The sequence below is a fragment of the Hemiscyllium ocellatum genome, chromosome 11 (assembly GCF_020745735.1).
Source record: "Hemiscyllium ocellatum isolate sHemOce1 chromosome 11, sHemOce1.pat.X.cur, whole genome shotgun sequence".
NCBI classification, from domain to species: domain Eukaryota; kingdom Metazoa; phylum Chordata; class Chondrichthyes; order Orectolobiformes; family Hemiscylliidae; genus Hemiscyllium; species Hemiscyllium ocellatum.
The window spans coordinates 38678670-38695512 of record NC_083411.1 but is presented as its reverse complement, the minus strand read 5'-3'; the positions used below and the strand labels follow the sequence as shown (position 1 = coordinate 38695512).

The window sequence follows — 16843 nt, the reverse complement described above, 5'->3', positions numbered from 1 at the left end:
CTGCAGTCCTCACTTTCTCCTGAAATAAATGGATAGTAGACAAAAACCATACATCCTTTGGAACAGCAGCAGCAAGGGTCAGGCCCTGCTTGTCAGAGCTGCTGAGCCTGCATGCTGTCTGCTATCATCAGGCCTATATGAATATAAGGGGGGGTGGGGATGGAGATGGGAAGATGAGTGTGTGCGTGTAGGGGGGTGTAGAGGAGCTTATTACAGAGGAATGACTGGCTCCCCCTTTTTAAACTTCTCTGTCAGTCTAACAAATATTTTAATTTACTTCTTAGCACACAGATGTCACTTCAGTTAAAACTTACGAAACATATCAAAATGAAGGGAGCAAATTACAAGGTTTTCTTGTGTATCAGAAAGAGGACTATTATTACCTCCTTAATCTGAGAAAAATAAAAAGAACACATCAAACCCACACACACACCCACACACACACACACACACACACAAACAGATGATAGATTTAAAGTCCACAGGTAAGCAACTCAGTGTTATTGACTCAGTGTTCTTGTTTTTGGAGACAAAGTGTACAGTCATGGCAGCGCAGGCAGTGGAATGTTCCTCCTGCAGGATGTTTGAGGTAGGGGTAACCACCGATACTCCTGCCGACTTCGTCTGCAGGAAATGCAGTCAGATCCTGCTCCTCACCGAACGAGTTAGGGAACTGGAACTAGAGTTGGATGAATTGAGAGGGTGATTGATAGAAGCTACAGGGACATAGTTACGCCGGAGAACAGAGGTAGCTGGGTAACAGTTAGAGGTGGGAAGGGGAAGAAGCAGGCAGTGCAGGGATCCCCTATGGTCGTTCCCCTAAACAATAAGTGTACAGCTTTGGAAACTGTTGGGGGGGACAGCCTTGCAGAGGTAAGCTGCAGTGACCGGGTCTGTGGCGTGAGGTCTGGCTCTGAGACTCAGAAGGGAAAGGGGGAAGAGGAGGAGAGCACTAGTTATAGGAGACTCTCTAGTTAGGGGGACGGACAGGCGGTTCTGTGGACATGGGCGAGACTCTCGGATGGTTTGTTGCCTCCCGGGTGCCAGGGTCCGAGACGTCTTGGACCGTGTCTTCAGAATCCTTAAGGGGGAGGGTGTGCAGCCAGAAGTCGTGGTACACATTGGCACCAACGACATAGGTAGGAAGAGGGGTGGGGAGGTCATTCAAGAGCTCAGGGAGTTATGCTGGAATCTAAAAGCTAGGACAGACAGAGTCGTCATCTCTGGGTTGTTGCCAGTGCCACATGACAGTGAGGCAAGGAATAGGGAGAGAGTGCAGTTGAACACGTGGCTGCAAGGATGGTGTAGGAGGGAGGGCTTCAGGTATTTGGACAATTGGACTGCATTCTGGGGAAGGTGGGACCTGTACAAACAGGACGGGTTGCACCTGAACCAGAAGGGCACCAATATCCTGGGGGGGTAGGTTTGCTAGCACTCTTCGGGGGGGTTTAAACTAATTTGGCAGGGGGATGGGATCCGGACTTGTAGTCCAGCAAGTAGGCTAGCTGTTTGTCAGGATGTCCAAGAATATAGGGAGGCTGTGGAGAAGGTAGCACTGACAGGGAATACTTGCGGACACAGAGATGGGCTCAAGTGCGTATACTTCAACGCAAGGAGTATCAGAAATCAGGTGGGTGAACTTAAGGCGTGGATCAGTACCTGGGACTACGATGTTGTGGCCATCACGGAAACGTGGATAGATGAGGGACAGAAATGGTTGTTGGAGGTTCCTGGTTACAGATGTTTCAGTAAGATTAGGGAGGGTGGTAAAAAAGGAGGGGGGGGGGGGTGGCATTGCTATTTAGAAATGGTATAACGGCTGCAGAAAGGAAGTTTCCCAAATATTGATTGGAAGCTCTTTAGAGCAAGTAGATTGGATGGGGCGGTGTTTGTGCAGTGTGTCCAGGAAGCTTTTCTAACTCAGTATGTAGATTGTCCAACCAGAGGGGAGGCCATATTGGATTTGGTACTCGGTAATGAACCGGGACAAGTGATGGGCTTGTTAGTGGGTGAACATTTTGGTGATGGTGACCACAATTCTGTGACTTTCACCTTGGTTATGGAGAGAGATATGTGCGCACAACAGGGTAGATTTTACAATTGGGGGAAGGGATGCTGTAAGACAGGATTTGAGGAGCATAAGTTGGGAGCATAGTCTGTAAGGGAAGGATGTGGTGGAAATGTGGAACTTTTTCAAGGAACAGATACGACGTGTCCTTGATATGTATGTACCTATCAGGTGGGAAAGAAATGGTCGTGTGAGGAAGCCTTGGTTGACAAGGGAGGTTGAATGTCTAGTAAAGAGGAAGAAGGAGGCTTACATAAGGTTGAGGAAACAGGGTTCAGACAGAGCAGTGGAGGGATACAGGATAGCCAGAAGGGACCTGAAGAAAGGGATTAGGAGAGCTAAGAGAGGGCATGAAAAATCCTTGGCGGATAGGATCAAGGATAACCCCAAGGCATTTTATGCGTATGTGAGAAACATGAGAATGACGAGAACGAGGATAGGTCCGATCAAGGACAGTAGTGGGAGATTGTGTATTGAGTTGGAAGAGATTGGAGAGGTCTTGAATGAGTACTTTTCTTCAGTATTTACGAACGAGAGGGACCATATTGTTGAAGAGGAGAGTGTGAAACGGACTGGTAAGCTAGAAGAGATACTTGTTAGGAAGGAAGATGTGTTGGACATTTTGAACAACTTGAGGATAGACAAGTCCCCCGGGCCTGACGGGATATATCCTAGGATTATGTGGGAAGCAAGAGAGGAAATTGCAGTACCCGTTGGCAATGATCTTTTCGTCTTCACTGTCAACGGGGGTGGTACCGGGGGACTGGAGAGTAGCGAATGTTGTGCCCCTGTTCAAAAAAGGGAATAGGGATAACCCCGGGAATTACAGGCCAGTTAGTCTTACTTCTGTGGTAGGCAAAGTAATGGAAAGGGTACTGAGGGATAGGATTTATTAGTATCTGGAAAGACACTGCTTGATTAGGGACAGCCAGCACGGATTTGTGAAGGGTAGGTCTTGCCTTACAAGTCTTATTGAATTCTTTGAGGAGGTGACCAAGCATGTGGATGAGGGTAGAGCAGTGGATGTAGTGTACATGGATTTTAGTAAGGCATTTGATAAGGTTCCCCATGGTAGGCTTATGCGGAAAGTCAGGAGGCATGGGATTGAGGGAAATTTGGCCAACTGGATAGAAAACTGGCTAACCGGTCGAAGTCAGAGAGTGGTGGTAGATGGGAAATATTCAGCCTGGAGCCCAGTTACAAGTGGAGTTCCGCGGGGATCAGTTCTGGGTCCTCTGCTGTTTGTAATTTTTATTAATGGCTTGGATGAGGGAGTCGAAGGGTGGGTCAGGAAATTTGCAGATGATACGAAGATTGGTGGAGTTGTGGACAGTAAGGAGGGCTGTTGTCGGCTGCAAAGGGACTTAGATATGATGCAGAGCTGGGCTGAGGAGTGGCAGATGGAGTTCAACCCTGCCAAGTGTGAGGTTTTCCATTTTGGAAGAACAAATAAGAATGCGGAATACAGGGTTAACGGTAGGGTTCTTAGTCAGGTGGAGGAACAGAGGGATCTTGGGGTCTATGTACATAGATCTTTGAAAGTTGCCACTCAGGTGGATAGAGCTTGTAAGAAGGCCTATGGTGTATTAGCGTTCATTAGCAGGGGGATTGAATTCAAGAGTCGTGAAGTGATGTTGCAGCTGTACAGGACTTTGGTTAGGCCACATTTGGAGTACTGTGTGCAGTTCTGGTCGCCCCACTTTAGGAAAGATGTGGAAGCTTTGGAGAGGGTGCAGAGAAGATTTACCAGGATGTTGCCTGGATTGGAGAATAGGTCGTACGAGGATAGGTTGAGAGTTCTCGGCCTTTTCTCGTTGGAACGGCGAAGGATGAGGGGTGACTTGATAGAGGTTTATAAGATGATCAGAGGAATATATATAGAAACTTTTTCCCCAGGTACAACAGAGTGTTACAAGGGGACATAAATTTAAGGTGAAGGGTGGAAGGTATAGGGGAGATGTCAGGGGTGGGTTCTTTACCCAGAGAGTGGTGGGGGCATGGAATGCGCTGCCCGTGGGAGTGGTAGAGTCAGAATCATTGGCGACCTTTAAGCGGCAATTGGATAGGTACATGGATGGGTGCTTCATCTAGGATAGATGTTCGGCACAACATCGTGGGCCGAAGGGCCTGTTCTGTGCTGTATTGTTCTATGTTTGCTATGGATGGCAAGAATTGGCTGCACAGTTTTTTTTTTGAAGTCCTTAAAGTCTTTGCGGTGTTATACTTTAAATGTGAAGGAAGTTGTTTATATGTTGTCTCATAGTCTGCATCAGTAGTGAAACAGTTGCTTTCTCACCAGGAACTGGCTTTGAGGTTAAAGAGATAGGGAGAGGGAGGCTTGCAAGTCCTTGCTGTTATCAGTTTATACTTTTCTCTCTCTCTTTTGTTGCTCAGACCATTTGTTGTTATATGTCTATTTGTACTGTACATTCCTGAGTCAGCTCCAACATTCTTCCAAGTTGATAGTTGTGGCAATCCCTGGTGCCCAGTATGTGCAATCATGTTGCTATGATTTGAATAGGAAATTCTCTTGACATTTTCTTGATATTGGTTCTGTTGGTGCTCTCAGTCTTTAGATAACATGAAAATCTCAGCGCAGACAGGCTTCTTTTCTTCCATGTGAGTTCCATGGATGTGCTTCATTCTGTGCTCAGATGATTACAGCAACAATTTGAGATCAGCATTTATCCTTTAAAGAAAACATTTTTTTGTCTATGAAAGTCTCTGGTACTAAAATCAGCTGATGGAAGTTGAATATTAGCTGTCTATGTTTAACATTAGTTGAGCAGGTTGAATACATTGTGTATGGGGTGGGATGTTGGGTAACTGCTCAAAATTGTGTGTGTGTGTGTGAAGGGTGATTTTTGTGATGCATTCATTATATGTTAACCTTATATGCAAACTTTAATAATTATATTATGTTTGCTACTGTGCTGCTGTAATGCTGATTTGTTATTGTTTACATCTGGAACTGCAGTAATTTTCAAATTTTAAAATGGAGCTCCATTGGAAAACAGACATACTGTAATAGGGACACTAAACTTGTGATCTTTTTTCTCCCCCTACCTCCATTCGCGACACCTGGGACATATTGACTCAGAATTTACCCATTCAGTATATTCCAAATATCAGAGCTGAGGATCTTCTCTGTAATATATGTACCCACTCAACAATCCTGGGATTACATACATTTTATATCCTGTAGTAATGAGCACATAGGGATCAGTGATGGGTTTTTTCATGTTCTCTGGCTTCGGACAAGTGCCTAAACCATTAAAGTTGTGATTGCCAAAGGCTGTGACTCACATGGAATTATAGTGAAGCAATGCTGTGGCTTTGCCTGTTTGCAAAATGCCGTCCAACTGGTTTGGCCTGTCACATTGTTATGCATCCTTGAACAGAAGGGAATTATGCAGTTCTGTCAAAATGTGATTGATAGTTAATGAGAAGCTCCATGTCTGACTTCTTTCTGCTGCTAATCCAATCCATTTTACTTTTACATGCAATTTATCACATCCCCTGGAAATATGTTTAAAGACCACTTTCCCCACACTCCCTTCTAAGGCTGATTATTTGAAATAATTGTGTTCATTACTTCTGGTCAACCAGAAGTGAAACTCCTCAGAGGATTGCCTATTTCAAGATGATTCTCAAAAAATAGCAAAGACATTTAATAACTACACTGCGCTGATTTGTATTAAAGAGGAAAAAGGATATCACACAAAAAAACATATCCTGAATTGATTAAGAGCAAGCTGAGGTATATTTTGATGGAGAAAACATTTAGATGCCAATTAAGTTAACAAATGATAAAGCATTAAGATTCCATGATTGGATCCTGAAAGAGATGAATAAGACAGTCCAATCCCTGGAAATTATGGGATAAATGTTACCAGAACCTAGATGTTAGGAAGAGTTCAAGAATTCAGGACTGTGCCCCTGCATTGTCCAAAAATCCTTGGATTGTGGTGAAGAACCAAAGGATTGGGAAATTGCTAAATGTGACATCCCTACTCAAAAAGGAAAGGAAGCAAAATATTGGCAATTATAGGCCAATTAGCCTCATATCAGTTGCAGAAAAAATTTTGGAATCAATTATTAAGAAAGCAACAGCTATACATTTGGAAAATCATAATCTGATCAAAGTACCACATGGCTTCATGAAAAAGAAATTGCAGCTGACTAACTGATTAGAGGTTATCAAGGATGTCTCAATCAGAGTGAATAGAGGGCAACCAATAGATATATTGTTTGTGGACTTCCAGAAGGCATTTGACAAGGTAACTCGCAAAAGTCATAAGATGAGTCCATGGTATTGGAGGTAGGATACAGGCATGGATAGAGAAATGGTTAAGAGGCAGTAAACAGCAAGTGGGTATAAGCGGTTCTGTTTAAGGTTGACAATCTGTAACCAATGGGGTTCTACAGGGATCAGTGCTGGAACCATAATTATTTACAATATATATTAATAACGTGGAGGAAGGAAGTGAATATAGTTGCCAAATCTGCAGACTTCACAAAAACAGGTGGAAAGGCAAGTCACAAGAGTGATGCAAACAGCTTACAGAGAAATATTAATAGATTAAGATGTGAGCAAAAGTTGGCAATGGAGTTTAATGTGGGAAAATATGAAGTTGTTCATGTGGAAGACAGAGTAAAAGAAGATTATTATTTAAATGGAGAAAACTGCAGAAAACTGCAACACAAAGGAACCTGGGAGTACTTGTACTTGACACACACAGAAAGCTGGAAAATTTTTAAGGGGCCTGAAAGGGTTCCCTTCTTGGCAGAGTATAGGATCAGAGGGCATAGTCTCAGAATAAAGGAGTCATAGAGATATACTGCACAGAAACAGACCCCTCTGTCCAACCCGTCCATGCCGACCAAATATGGCAACCCAATCTAGTCCCACCTGCCAGCACCTGGCCCATATCCCTCCAAACCCTTTCTATTCATATACCCATCCAGATGTGTTCTAAATGTTGCATTTGTACCAGCCTCCACCACTTCCTCTGGCAGCTCACTCCATACAAGTACCACCCTCTGTGTGAAAAAGTTGCCCCTTAGGTCTCTTTTATATCTTTCCCCTAAACCTATGCCCTCTAGTTCTGGACTCCCCGACCCCAGGGAAAAGACTTTGTCTATTTATCCTATCCATGCCCCTCATGATTTTATAAACCTCTGTAAGGTCACCCCTCAGCCTCCAATGGTTCAGGGAAAACAGCCCTAGCCTATTCAACCTCTCCCTGTAGCTCCAATCCTCCAACCCTTATTTATTTCTATTTGTGCTATGGAAGATCCCACAGCACTATTTGAGAAGCACGGTATCCAGCCAACATTTATCCTTCAACTAACAACGCTGAAACAAATTGTCTAGTCATAGCTCATTGCTTATGGTAGAATCTTGTTGAATGCAAATTAGCTTCTGTATTTCCAAGATCAGAACCACAACTATAATTCATGGACTAATTATTTATCCAGCACTTCATGAGATTTCCAGTGTCATAAAAAAACACTATATGCTTTTGTTTCTTTGAGTTGTTACAAAGATATAATTTTAATATTAACTTTCAAATAATTGTTCTATAAAAGGAAAACTTCATATGGCTTAAAGAAAATACCTAACTTACACCAACATCCACATAATTCATTTGAATCTGCATGCATTCTACAAAGTGTTTTACTTGATTGATGTCATTGTAATAAGTTACCGTGTATTATGGGCTTTTTCTTCCTTATTGAGGCCTTGATCAGGTCCACTCCAAGTAAAGAATTTCGGTAACGCTTTGCTTTAACTTCCTCAAACCAAACTCCAGTAACCAGCTTCCTTCTCTTTTCATCTTGAATGGATTTTTGTGCTGTCCTGAAACAAGACAGGATTCAGTTTCCTCACATTCAAAGGTTACATTCCAGTGTCATAAAATCTCCCAGTTAATCAGGGGGATTTACAAGAAGGCTAGTGTGGAGGAGGGAGTAGGACAACCCTTTTGTAAGTTTGAAAGTGCATTGCCATAACCAGTACAATAGTCAATCACAAATCAAAATTCACATGTGAATCTTCATAATTTGATTTCAGAATTTAAAGATTTGAAAAAGAGTCAATAGCATATGTATTTAGTTGATCGATGTCATGGTATGTACACATTATTAATTAAGAGAATGTTTCAGGGCCACATGCAACAGGATTATCTTGAGCCTGCTCCTTCAAATTCCAGTATGCAATTGAAAGCGACAGCTAATTGGGAGACACAAACACAATTTAAACTTCACTGGTGGTTAAAAAATTGCTCCATTTTAACAAATTATGAACTAATATTTTAAATTTAATGTTAACTTTGTAGTGCCCACAATAAATTGGATAATACTTTCGCCAGTGTATCATTACAACATAGTGTATCATATTATTACACTTCAATGTTAAAATCGTCTTTCATGAGGTAGATTAGCCTGAAGTTGTAAGCCCAATCATCAAAATAAGCTCAAAGCTTCTCCAAATCAGTTTGGTCAGAAAGGTTTCTGCAATAGCTCGAATCTACTGATCAGCATTGGAATCACTGTCTAACACTGATCAGACTGAAAACTGAGCAATTATGTGATATATTTCAAAAGGCTAGACTTCCAATACAATAGCCAGAAGGCTTCCCTCAGTGCAGGGATCCAAGCAGAGAGCAGTGAAGAGAATCAAGTGCAGAACACACCCCATTTTTACAACATTGGCTGCTATAAGTTATTTTAAATCACCAGCGTGAATGTTAGTGATAGATGAATGCTTGTGACTAGATAAATGAGTAAACGGATGGAACGGTAAAGTGAATAGCTAAGTGGGTGCGTGAATAAAGTGATTAGGAAGAATAGAGTGGTGCTTCGTTGGACTGTTGGTTGGTAGGATGGCAGGTGGTTAAGGTGGCTGGTGGATGCAGGGGTAGCATGGTCAGGGATGGTGACAAGTGGGGGTCCATTTTTGATGTAAAATTGCAAATAAGGAAGAACTAAAGCAGCTTGCTTATCTTGAAGAGTTGAAGCATTTGCATCGATGCTTCAACCAGACCTCAGTGGCTATTATCCCCTTCTGGGAAGTCCTGAGCTTGTGCAAGCTGCTTTAGGTCTTCCTTATTAGCAACTTAACCTCACCAATTTGCACTAGCCTCCACACCCATTTATCAAATACTGGCCTTGCCAGCAACCACCACCATGAAAGAATAAAAAGTCAGGTCAGCGCAGTATTCAAGATGTCAGGAGGGCAAAAAGGGGACATGAGATAGTTTGGCAAATAGAATTAAGGAGAATCCACAGGGTTTTTACAAATGTGGTGTCAGTGGGGAAACACTTTGGGGCCAGCGACCAGAATTCTATTACATTTAAAATAGTGATGGAAAAGGATAGACCAGATCTAAAAGTTGAAGTTCTAAATTGGAGAAAGGCCAATTTTGACAGTATTAGGAAAGAACTTTAGAAAGCTGATTGGGTGCAGATGTTCGCAGGTAAAGGGACAGCTGGAAAATGGGAAGCCTTCAGAAATGAGATAACGAGAATCCAGAAAAAGTATATTCCTGTTAGGGTGAAAGGAAAGACTGGTAGGTATAGAGAATGCTGGATGACTAAAGAAATTGAGGGTTTGGGTAAGAAAAAGAAGGAAGCATATGTAAGGTATAGACAGGATAGATCGAGTGAATCCTTAGAGGAATACAAAGACAGTAGGAGTATACTTAAGAGGGAAATTAGGAGGGCAAAAAAGAGACATGAGATAGCTCTGGCAAATAGAATTAAGGAGAACCCAAAGGGTTTTTACAAATACACTAAGGACAAAACGGTAACTAGGGAGAGAATAGGGCCCCTCAAAGATCAGCAAGGCGGCCCTTGTGTGGAGCCACAGAAAATAGGGGAGATACTAAATGAGTATTTTGCATCAGTTTTTACTGTGGAAAAGGATATGGAAGATATAGACTGTAGGGAAATAGATGGTGACATATTGCAAAATGTCCATATTACAGAGGAGGAAGCGCTGGATGTCTTGAAATGCATAAAGTGGATAAATTCCCAGGACCTGATCAGGCGGTGTACCTGAGAACTCTGTGGGAAGCTAAAGAAGTGATTGCTGGGCCTGTTGCTGAGATCTGTGTATCACCGATAGTCACAGGTGAGATGCCGGAAGACTGGATGTTGGCAAATGTGATGCCACTGTTTAAGAAGGGTGCTAAGGACAAGCCAGGGAACTATAGTCCAGTGAGCCTGACATCAGTGCTGGGCAAGTTGTTGGAGGGAATCCTGAGGGACAGGATGTACATGTATTTGGAAAAGCAAGGACTAATTAGGGATAGTCAACATGGCTTTGTGCATGGGAAATCATGTCTCACAAACTTGATTGAGTTTTTTGAAGAAGTAACAAAGAGGATTGATGAGGGCAGAGCAGTAGATGTGATCTATATTGACTTCAGTAAGGCGTTTGACAAGGTTCCCCATGGGAGACTGATTAGCGAGGTTACATCTCATGGAATACAGGGAGAACTAGCCATTTGGATACAAAACTGGTTCAAAGGTAAAAGATGGGGTGGCATTGGAGGGTTTTTTTTTAGACTGGAGGCCTGTGATCAGTGGAGTGCCACAAGGAACGGTGCTGGGTACTCTACTTTTTGTTATTTACGTAAATGATTTGGATGCGAGCATAAGAGGTGCAGTTAGTAAGTTTGCAGATGACACCAAAATTGGATGTGTAGTGGACAGCGAAGGGAATTACCTCAGATTACAGCAGGATCTTGACCAAATGGGTCAATGGGCAGAGAAGTGGCAGATGGAGTTTAATTCAGATAAATGCGAGGTGCGGCATTTTTTTTTTAAGATTACCTACAGTGTGGAAACAGGCCCTTCGGCCCAACAAGTCCACACCGACCCACCGAAGCGCAAACCACCCATACCCCTACATATACCCCTTACCTAACACTAGGGGCAATTTAGCATGGCCAATTCACCTGACCCGCACATCTTTGGACTGTGGGAGGAAACCGGAGCACCCGGAGGAAACCCACGCAGACACGGGGAGAACGTGCAAACTCCACACAGTCAGTCGCCTGAGGCAGGAATTGAACCCAGGTCCCTGGCGCTGTGAGGCAGCAGTGCTAACCACTGTGCCACCGTGCCGCCCCTTTGTGCCACCGTGCCGCCCCTTTTGTGAAAGCAAATCTTAGCAGGACATATACATTTAATGGTAAGGTCCTAGGGAGTGTTGCTGAACAAAGGGACCTTGGAGTGAAGGTTCATAGCTCCTTGAAAGTGGTAGATAGGATAGTGAAGGTGGTGTTTGGTATGCTTTCCTTTATAGGTCAGAGTATTGAGTTCAGGAGTTGGGAGGTCATGTTGCGGCTGTACAGGACATTGGTTAGGCCACTGTTGAAATATTGCATGCAATTCTGGTCTCCTTCCTATCAGAAAGATGTTGTGAAACTTGAAAGGGTTCAGAAAAGATTTACAAGGATGTTGCCAGGGTTGGAGGATTTGAGCTATAGGGAGAGGGGCATGGATAGGATAAATAGACAAAGTCTTTTCCCTGGGGTGGGGGAGTCCAGAACTAGAGGGCATAGGTTTAGGGTGAGAGGGGGAAGATATAAAAGAGACCTAAGGGACAACATTTTCACACAGAGGGTGGTACGGGTAAGGAATGAGCTGCCAGAGGAAGTCGTGGAGTCTGGTACAATTGTAACATTCAAGAGACATTTGGATGTGTATATGAATAGGAAGGATTTGGAGGGATATGGGCCGGGTACTGGCAGGTGGGACTAGATTGGGTTGGGATATCTGGTCAGCATGGACGGGTTGGACCGAAGGGTGTATTTCCATGTTGTACATCTCTATGACTCTCTGACTCTATGTCAGAGCTAGTCAAAGCATTTTTTGCACAGGATTGTCTGTGGATCTCAGAGCTTCTGAGTAAATGATAGGATGATTAGTGGAATGGTTACATGGACATTAGACTGGGAGTTTTATGCCTAACATTTCCTCGCTTACTATGTAGGTAATTGACTGCCCAAAGATTCTGACTCTAACTCAGGTCTCCAGGATGCACGGAAATTGCCTCTGGAAGTTAAACTTGAGGTCAGCAAGTCAGGACTTAAGTGGCGTTCTAAAGCACATCCTTACTTATGTGTCCAATCTCCAACAACCTAGAGCCTAGGAGATCAGGAGCAATGTGCTTGTCAAATTCATGTTCAGATGGACTAATATATTAAGACCTTCTTCCATCTCTAATAGGGTGACATCTGCAATCACCCTAATAGTTTCTAACAAATCATTGATTGGCGATACAGAACTTGATTATTGATGAAAAAGTCTCATTGTGTCCTTTTGTTTTGCACTCATCAGGACAATTCACAAGAATATAAATCAAAGAGGAAAAACCAACAGTTATACTGCTACTTGCTTGGATAAATGCAGTACAACACCACTCAATAAGCTTGATACCATCCAGGACAAAGCAGGCTACTTGACTGCCACTAAAACCGCAAATCTTTAGTCACTGCACCACTAATGCTTAGTAGCTTCAGTAGGTACTAATACAAGATGCACTACATAAATTCCCCAAAGACCCTATCACAGTATCTTCTAAATGAATAGCCGTTACCATCTAGAAGGACAAGGGCAACTAACGTATGGGAATACCACAAGCTACAAGTTCCTTTTGAAGCCACTCACTATTCTGAAATATTTTGCTGTTCCTTAGAATTGTCTCTCTAGCATTATTGTAGGTGTTCCTACAGAACAAGAACTGTACAGTTCAAGAAGACAGCCCACTACTTTCTCAAGGGCAACTAGATATGGGCAATATATGCTGGCCCAACCAATGATGCCCACATCTCATGACTGAATATAAAATAAAGCAGGGTCATGTATTTTTTAGATACATAGAACATGCACTGCATCTGTTTCAACTCAACAAAATATGTGACAGCCACTCAGTGATTTATTTCTCAGAGCAATGCCCTTGTCAGTCCAAGTCAACCTGACTGCTTTAAAATTTAAACAAAGTGTGAGCAGTTAAGTGTACATTAACTATTAACAATTGGTATATTCTCCACAGCAACATCGATACACGTAAGATTCCCAATTGTTATTTTTGTGAATTGTCCCACTGAGTGCAAGATAAAAATGTTCAACAAAATTTGTGCTTTTTCAGCAAGTCAAATTATAAGAAATCTAGCAATATGCAATTTCACTGAGGGCAATGTGTGTATTATGTACTGTTTATGAATATAACAGTTCCAATCTACAACTTGAAACAAGTATGTGTGTTCTATGCTCAGTCAAATATGGCAAGTGCCTTCAGTTACAGATAAGATCATTGTGGCATATTAACTTTTTAAAATAACAGTCATCTTAGGACATAGTTGGAACACAGAGATAACACTTCCTTGGGACCAGGTGTAAGGTGACCAGGGTTGTCTTTCCCAGCACTGAGCTATGAGAGACTCATCTTAATTATTTATACCCAAATCATTTGCATTGTAATTGCTCAGTGCTGGGAAACAATAAGCATAGAAATCTAAATTCCCATCTTGCCGTAAGTTATAAAAATCATTGCCTCAATGACCTATTGTTTTATACTTTAAGAACAAGAATAAAAGTCTGCCTGGGGACCTGTGTTTTGGACAGAGTTCGCCACTCCATCAAATGAAGTTATTGAGCTTTGAAATCAGGCTGTTTTTGGGAGTGGTCCCTGTCAGAAAAATTAGTACAATGTGCCAACATGACTTTTTCCTGTGCTGAAATGTTTATGAGCTAGACTGCTTCCAAAAAGTATGACAACCCAGTAACAGATTAGGAAAGTCACTGCATGAGGCTATACTGACCAAACTGAACAAATGGCCCTGAAACACACACACCTAATATTGGATAAAAGGTTTCAGTTACAAAAGAATTTTTGATGCATTTCAAAACACTGTCAACATTTTTGACTTCTATATTTAAGATTACTTCTGAGCATGAAAAATATAGGAAAGTTTGTGAATTAAGATGACAACTAACGAAAAGACTTTTGGTCTGCATCAATTCTATGTTTCAAAGGAGGTACTTTCAGATATACATTCACATGGAGTCACTCGTAATGTCTCAAAAGCAGCAAGCCTACACATGTATGTAGGTGTGGAAGCGACATTGCAACACAGAACAATTATCAATACAAACTGGATTATAACTTTTTTGAAGGTTTTAAAACAGGGTCTGACCTGATTCGTTCACTGTCTTTCTTCTTGAGCTCGGAATCTCTCTGAATAACTTTCAAGAGTGCCTGATACTCATCCTCTGTCAAGAAACTGAGGTCCAAGTGATTATCCATCACTCCCTTCATTCCGTTATTGCATAACACAGGGTGAGGTGGGGTTGGTGTTACAGTAAACACAAAGCAGTGCAGAATTCCTAATGCTACTGCTGGATTCACTGAGAATATTAATATTCAAACCAATGCTGCATGATCAGACTTAATGTACATGCAGTTAGGTACTTAATCCCAGGAATTCTTTTCCAGTCAATATCAGGCTTCCTTAATCGCTTTTGGCCTTTTGATTGGCAGATTGGTATCAAAGTGTCCACATCCAGGAGAGATCAAATTTTAAAGGACTTTGATAAAAGCCTCAGCAAATTTCATATAAGTCTGTATGAATTGCTAAATTGTGCACCAAAGGTAATCCTCATTCACAGCTTCAAGTATCCGAATGCACCTAAAGCAAGGAAAATACAGATTACTGTCTCAGCATTTATACATTAAAACATACATTGTGCTCAACAGATTTTCTCAACAACAGTTTATATTTATATATCAGCTTTAGGGTTATAAAACATTATAACTTTCACCACGCAACAGAATCTAACAAAATTTAAAAGCAAGTAATGCTTGACACATTTGTTATTTCCTGCTAGGTTTCCTGAATAAATAAACTTTCGTCCCAGTAGGATAATGAGCAGAATGGAGAAATATTTCTCAAGTCTACAACATTTAAAATCAGGCATGATATTTTGGACTAGATGGAAGTCCCACTGGTCATAGAAAAATTTAAACTACCCAGTAAAAACTCCAGGGTACAAATCAATTCAGAAAAGCTGAAAGTATACGATCAGACCTCAATGATCTTAAACTATCTGGGTTAAATAATATGTTAAAATAGATGAGGGTTCAACTGCAACACAACCGTGATTACCAATTAGTTGGCACTGAAGGCAAGAAGACAAACAATGTGACAGGCACTTAATTCCAAGCGTGGTTGTCAAAGAAAACAAGAGCTTACACATGCATTGGGGGGAGGGGACATACAGAAAACATGTTCAGACATCAAATTAAATTTGAAATACGCTATTCAAATACACAGAGAGTACAAGACAACTATTAGATTTTTTTTGAAGATTCATTTGAATTTTTATTCTCTACCTGAACCTGTTTTGTTTGCAAAATTGGCAAGCTATAAATCCTCTTGTCATACTGATGCTGTGCAAAGTCCACTGGGTACAAAGTTTTGTTGCACAAGGTTCACCCTCCATCATGGAGGAGGAGCAGAGAAAGGGTGGGGTGACAGCTGACAAAATACCTATGTCCTGCTCCCAACATATAATACAGCTGACCATGGTACCCCAATGTTAGAACACCAACAGCAGTAACAGGACCATTCTACTCCTGAATTGTCTACTTGATCCAGGAAAGTTTGCCCCTTCAGCCATTTCTAGAACTCAGTTTCAAACTGAGTTTAAACTAATACAATAGGCTGCATTTATGAAGGAAACTGAAGTTCTGCCACCGGATCTGAAAGTGGAAGACGACCTCACAGTGGCTCTCAGAGAGACATATACCTAGACCTGACCAGTTAAGTGGCTGCACCCAAAGCTGTCAGGGTCTATTATGGCAGTGGCCCACACCCAACACCTATTGATCCAGTCAGGACACCAGCAGCTGATCAAAGGCACTGCCAGTAGAATGATCCTGAGAATCAAACTGCCCGAGTGACAATGCATGTATATACAGATATTTCATGGATAAAGCATATTTTTGAATTTTAAAAAAAATCGATGGGCTTGCACCCTCAAAGATAAGTGGGGTTTATGGATTCCAGGACGAGGTAGATAGGTTCCCCAGGGAATTGCCATAGGGATAAGTCATAGCTTTATGGGTCGCAAATTGTCCAAAAAGGGAGCGCACCCTCCCTGAAGACTACTGAAAGGTTTCATTAGATGGCCTCCCCATACTGGTCTGCCTTCTTTCCCGTCACTAATCAAAATGGCATGATGGTAGGAAGATGCCAGGTATATACCGATAGGTATATACCAGTCAGGCATGGTGTAAAGGGCCTTGTGAGGCAGCCGTGGTTTAGTAAGGAATTGGAGTCCCTTGTGAAAGGGAAGAAGGCGGCATATGTAAAGATGAGGCGTGAAGGTTCAGTAGGGGCGATTGAGAGTTATAAGGTAGCCAGGAAGGAGCTAAAGAGGGAGCTAAGAGAAGCGAGAAGGGGACATGAAAAGTCTTTAGCTGGTAGGATTAGGGAAAACCCAAAGGCTTTCTATAGGTATGTCAAGAATAAAAGGATGACTAGGGTAGGTATCGGTCCAGTCAAGGATAGTAGTGGGAAGTTGTGTGTGGAGGCGGAGGAGATTGGAGAGACATTAAATCAGTACTTTTCATCAGTATTCACTCAGGAACAGGACACTGTTGCTGATGTGAATATGGAATCACAAATAATTAGAATGGATGCCCTGGAAATATGCAGGGAAGAGGTTTTGGGAATATTGGAAAGGATGAATATAGAT

General features: G+C 42.1%; 1 protein-coding gene across 10 annotated transcripts in view; it reads right to left on the bottom strand.

Moving 5' to 3' along the window:
* The window catches only part of LOC132820420 (synaptotagmin-like protein 2), a 114967-nt gene that overhangs the window by 61784 nt on the left and 36340 nt on the right, over positions 1-16843 (bottom strand). For all 10 annotated transcript variants that reach the window (XM_060832531.1, XM_060832530.1, XM_060832529.1 and 7 more), the window contains 2 exons: positions 14281-14772; positions 7780-7931 (listed from right to left, as the gene is read on the bottom strand). In XM_060832531.1, coding sequence (XP_060688514.1) covers positions 7780-7931; positions 14281-14402 — 274 coding nt within the window. In that variant the 5' untranslated portion in view covers positions 14403-14772. The remainder of the gene's footprint in view (positions 1-7779; positions 7932-14280; positions 14773-16843) is intronic.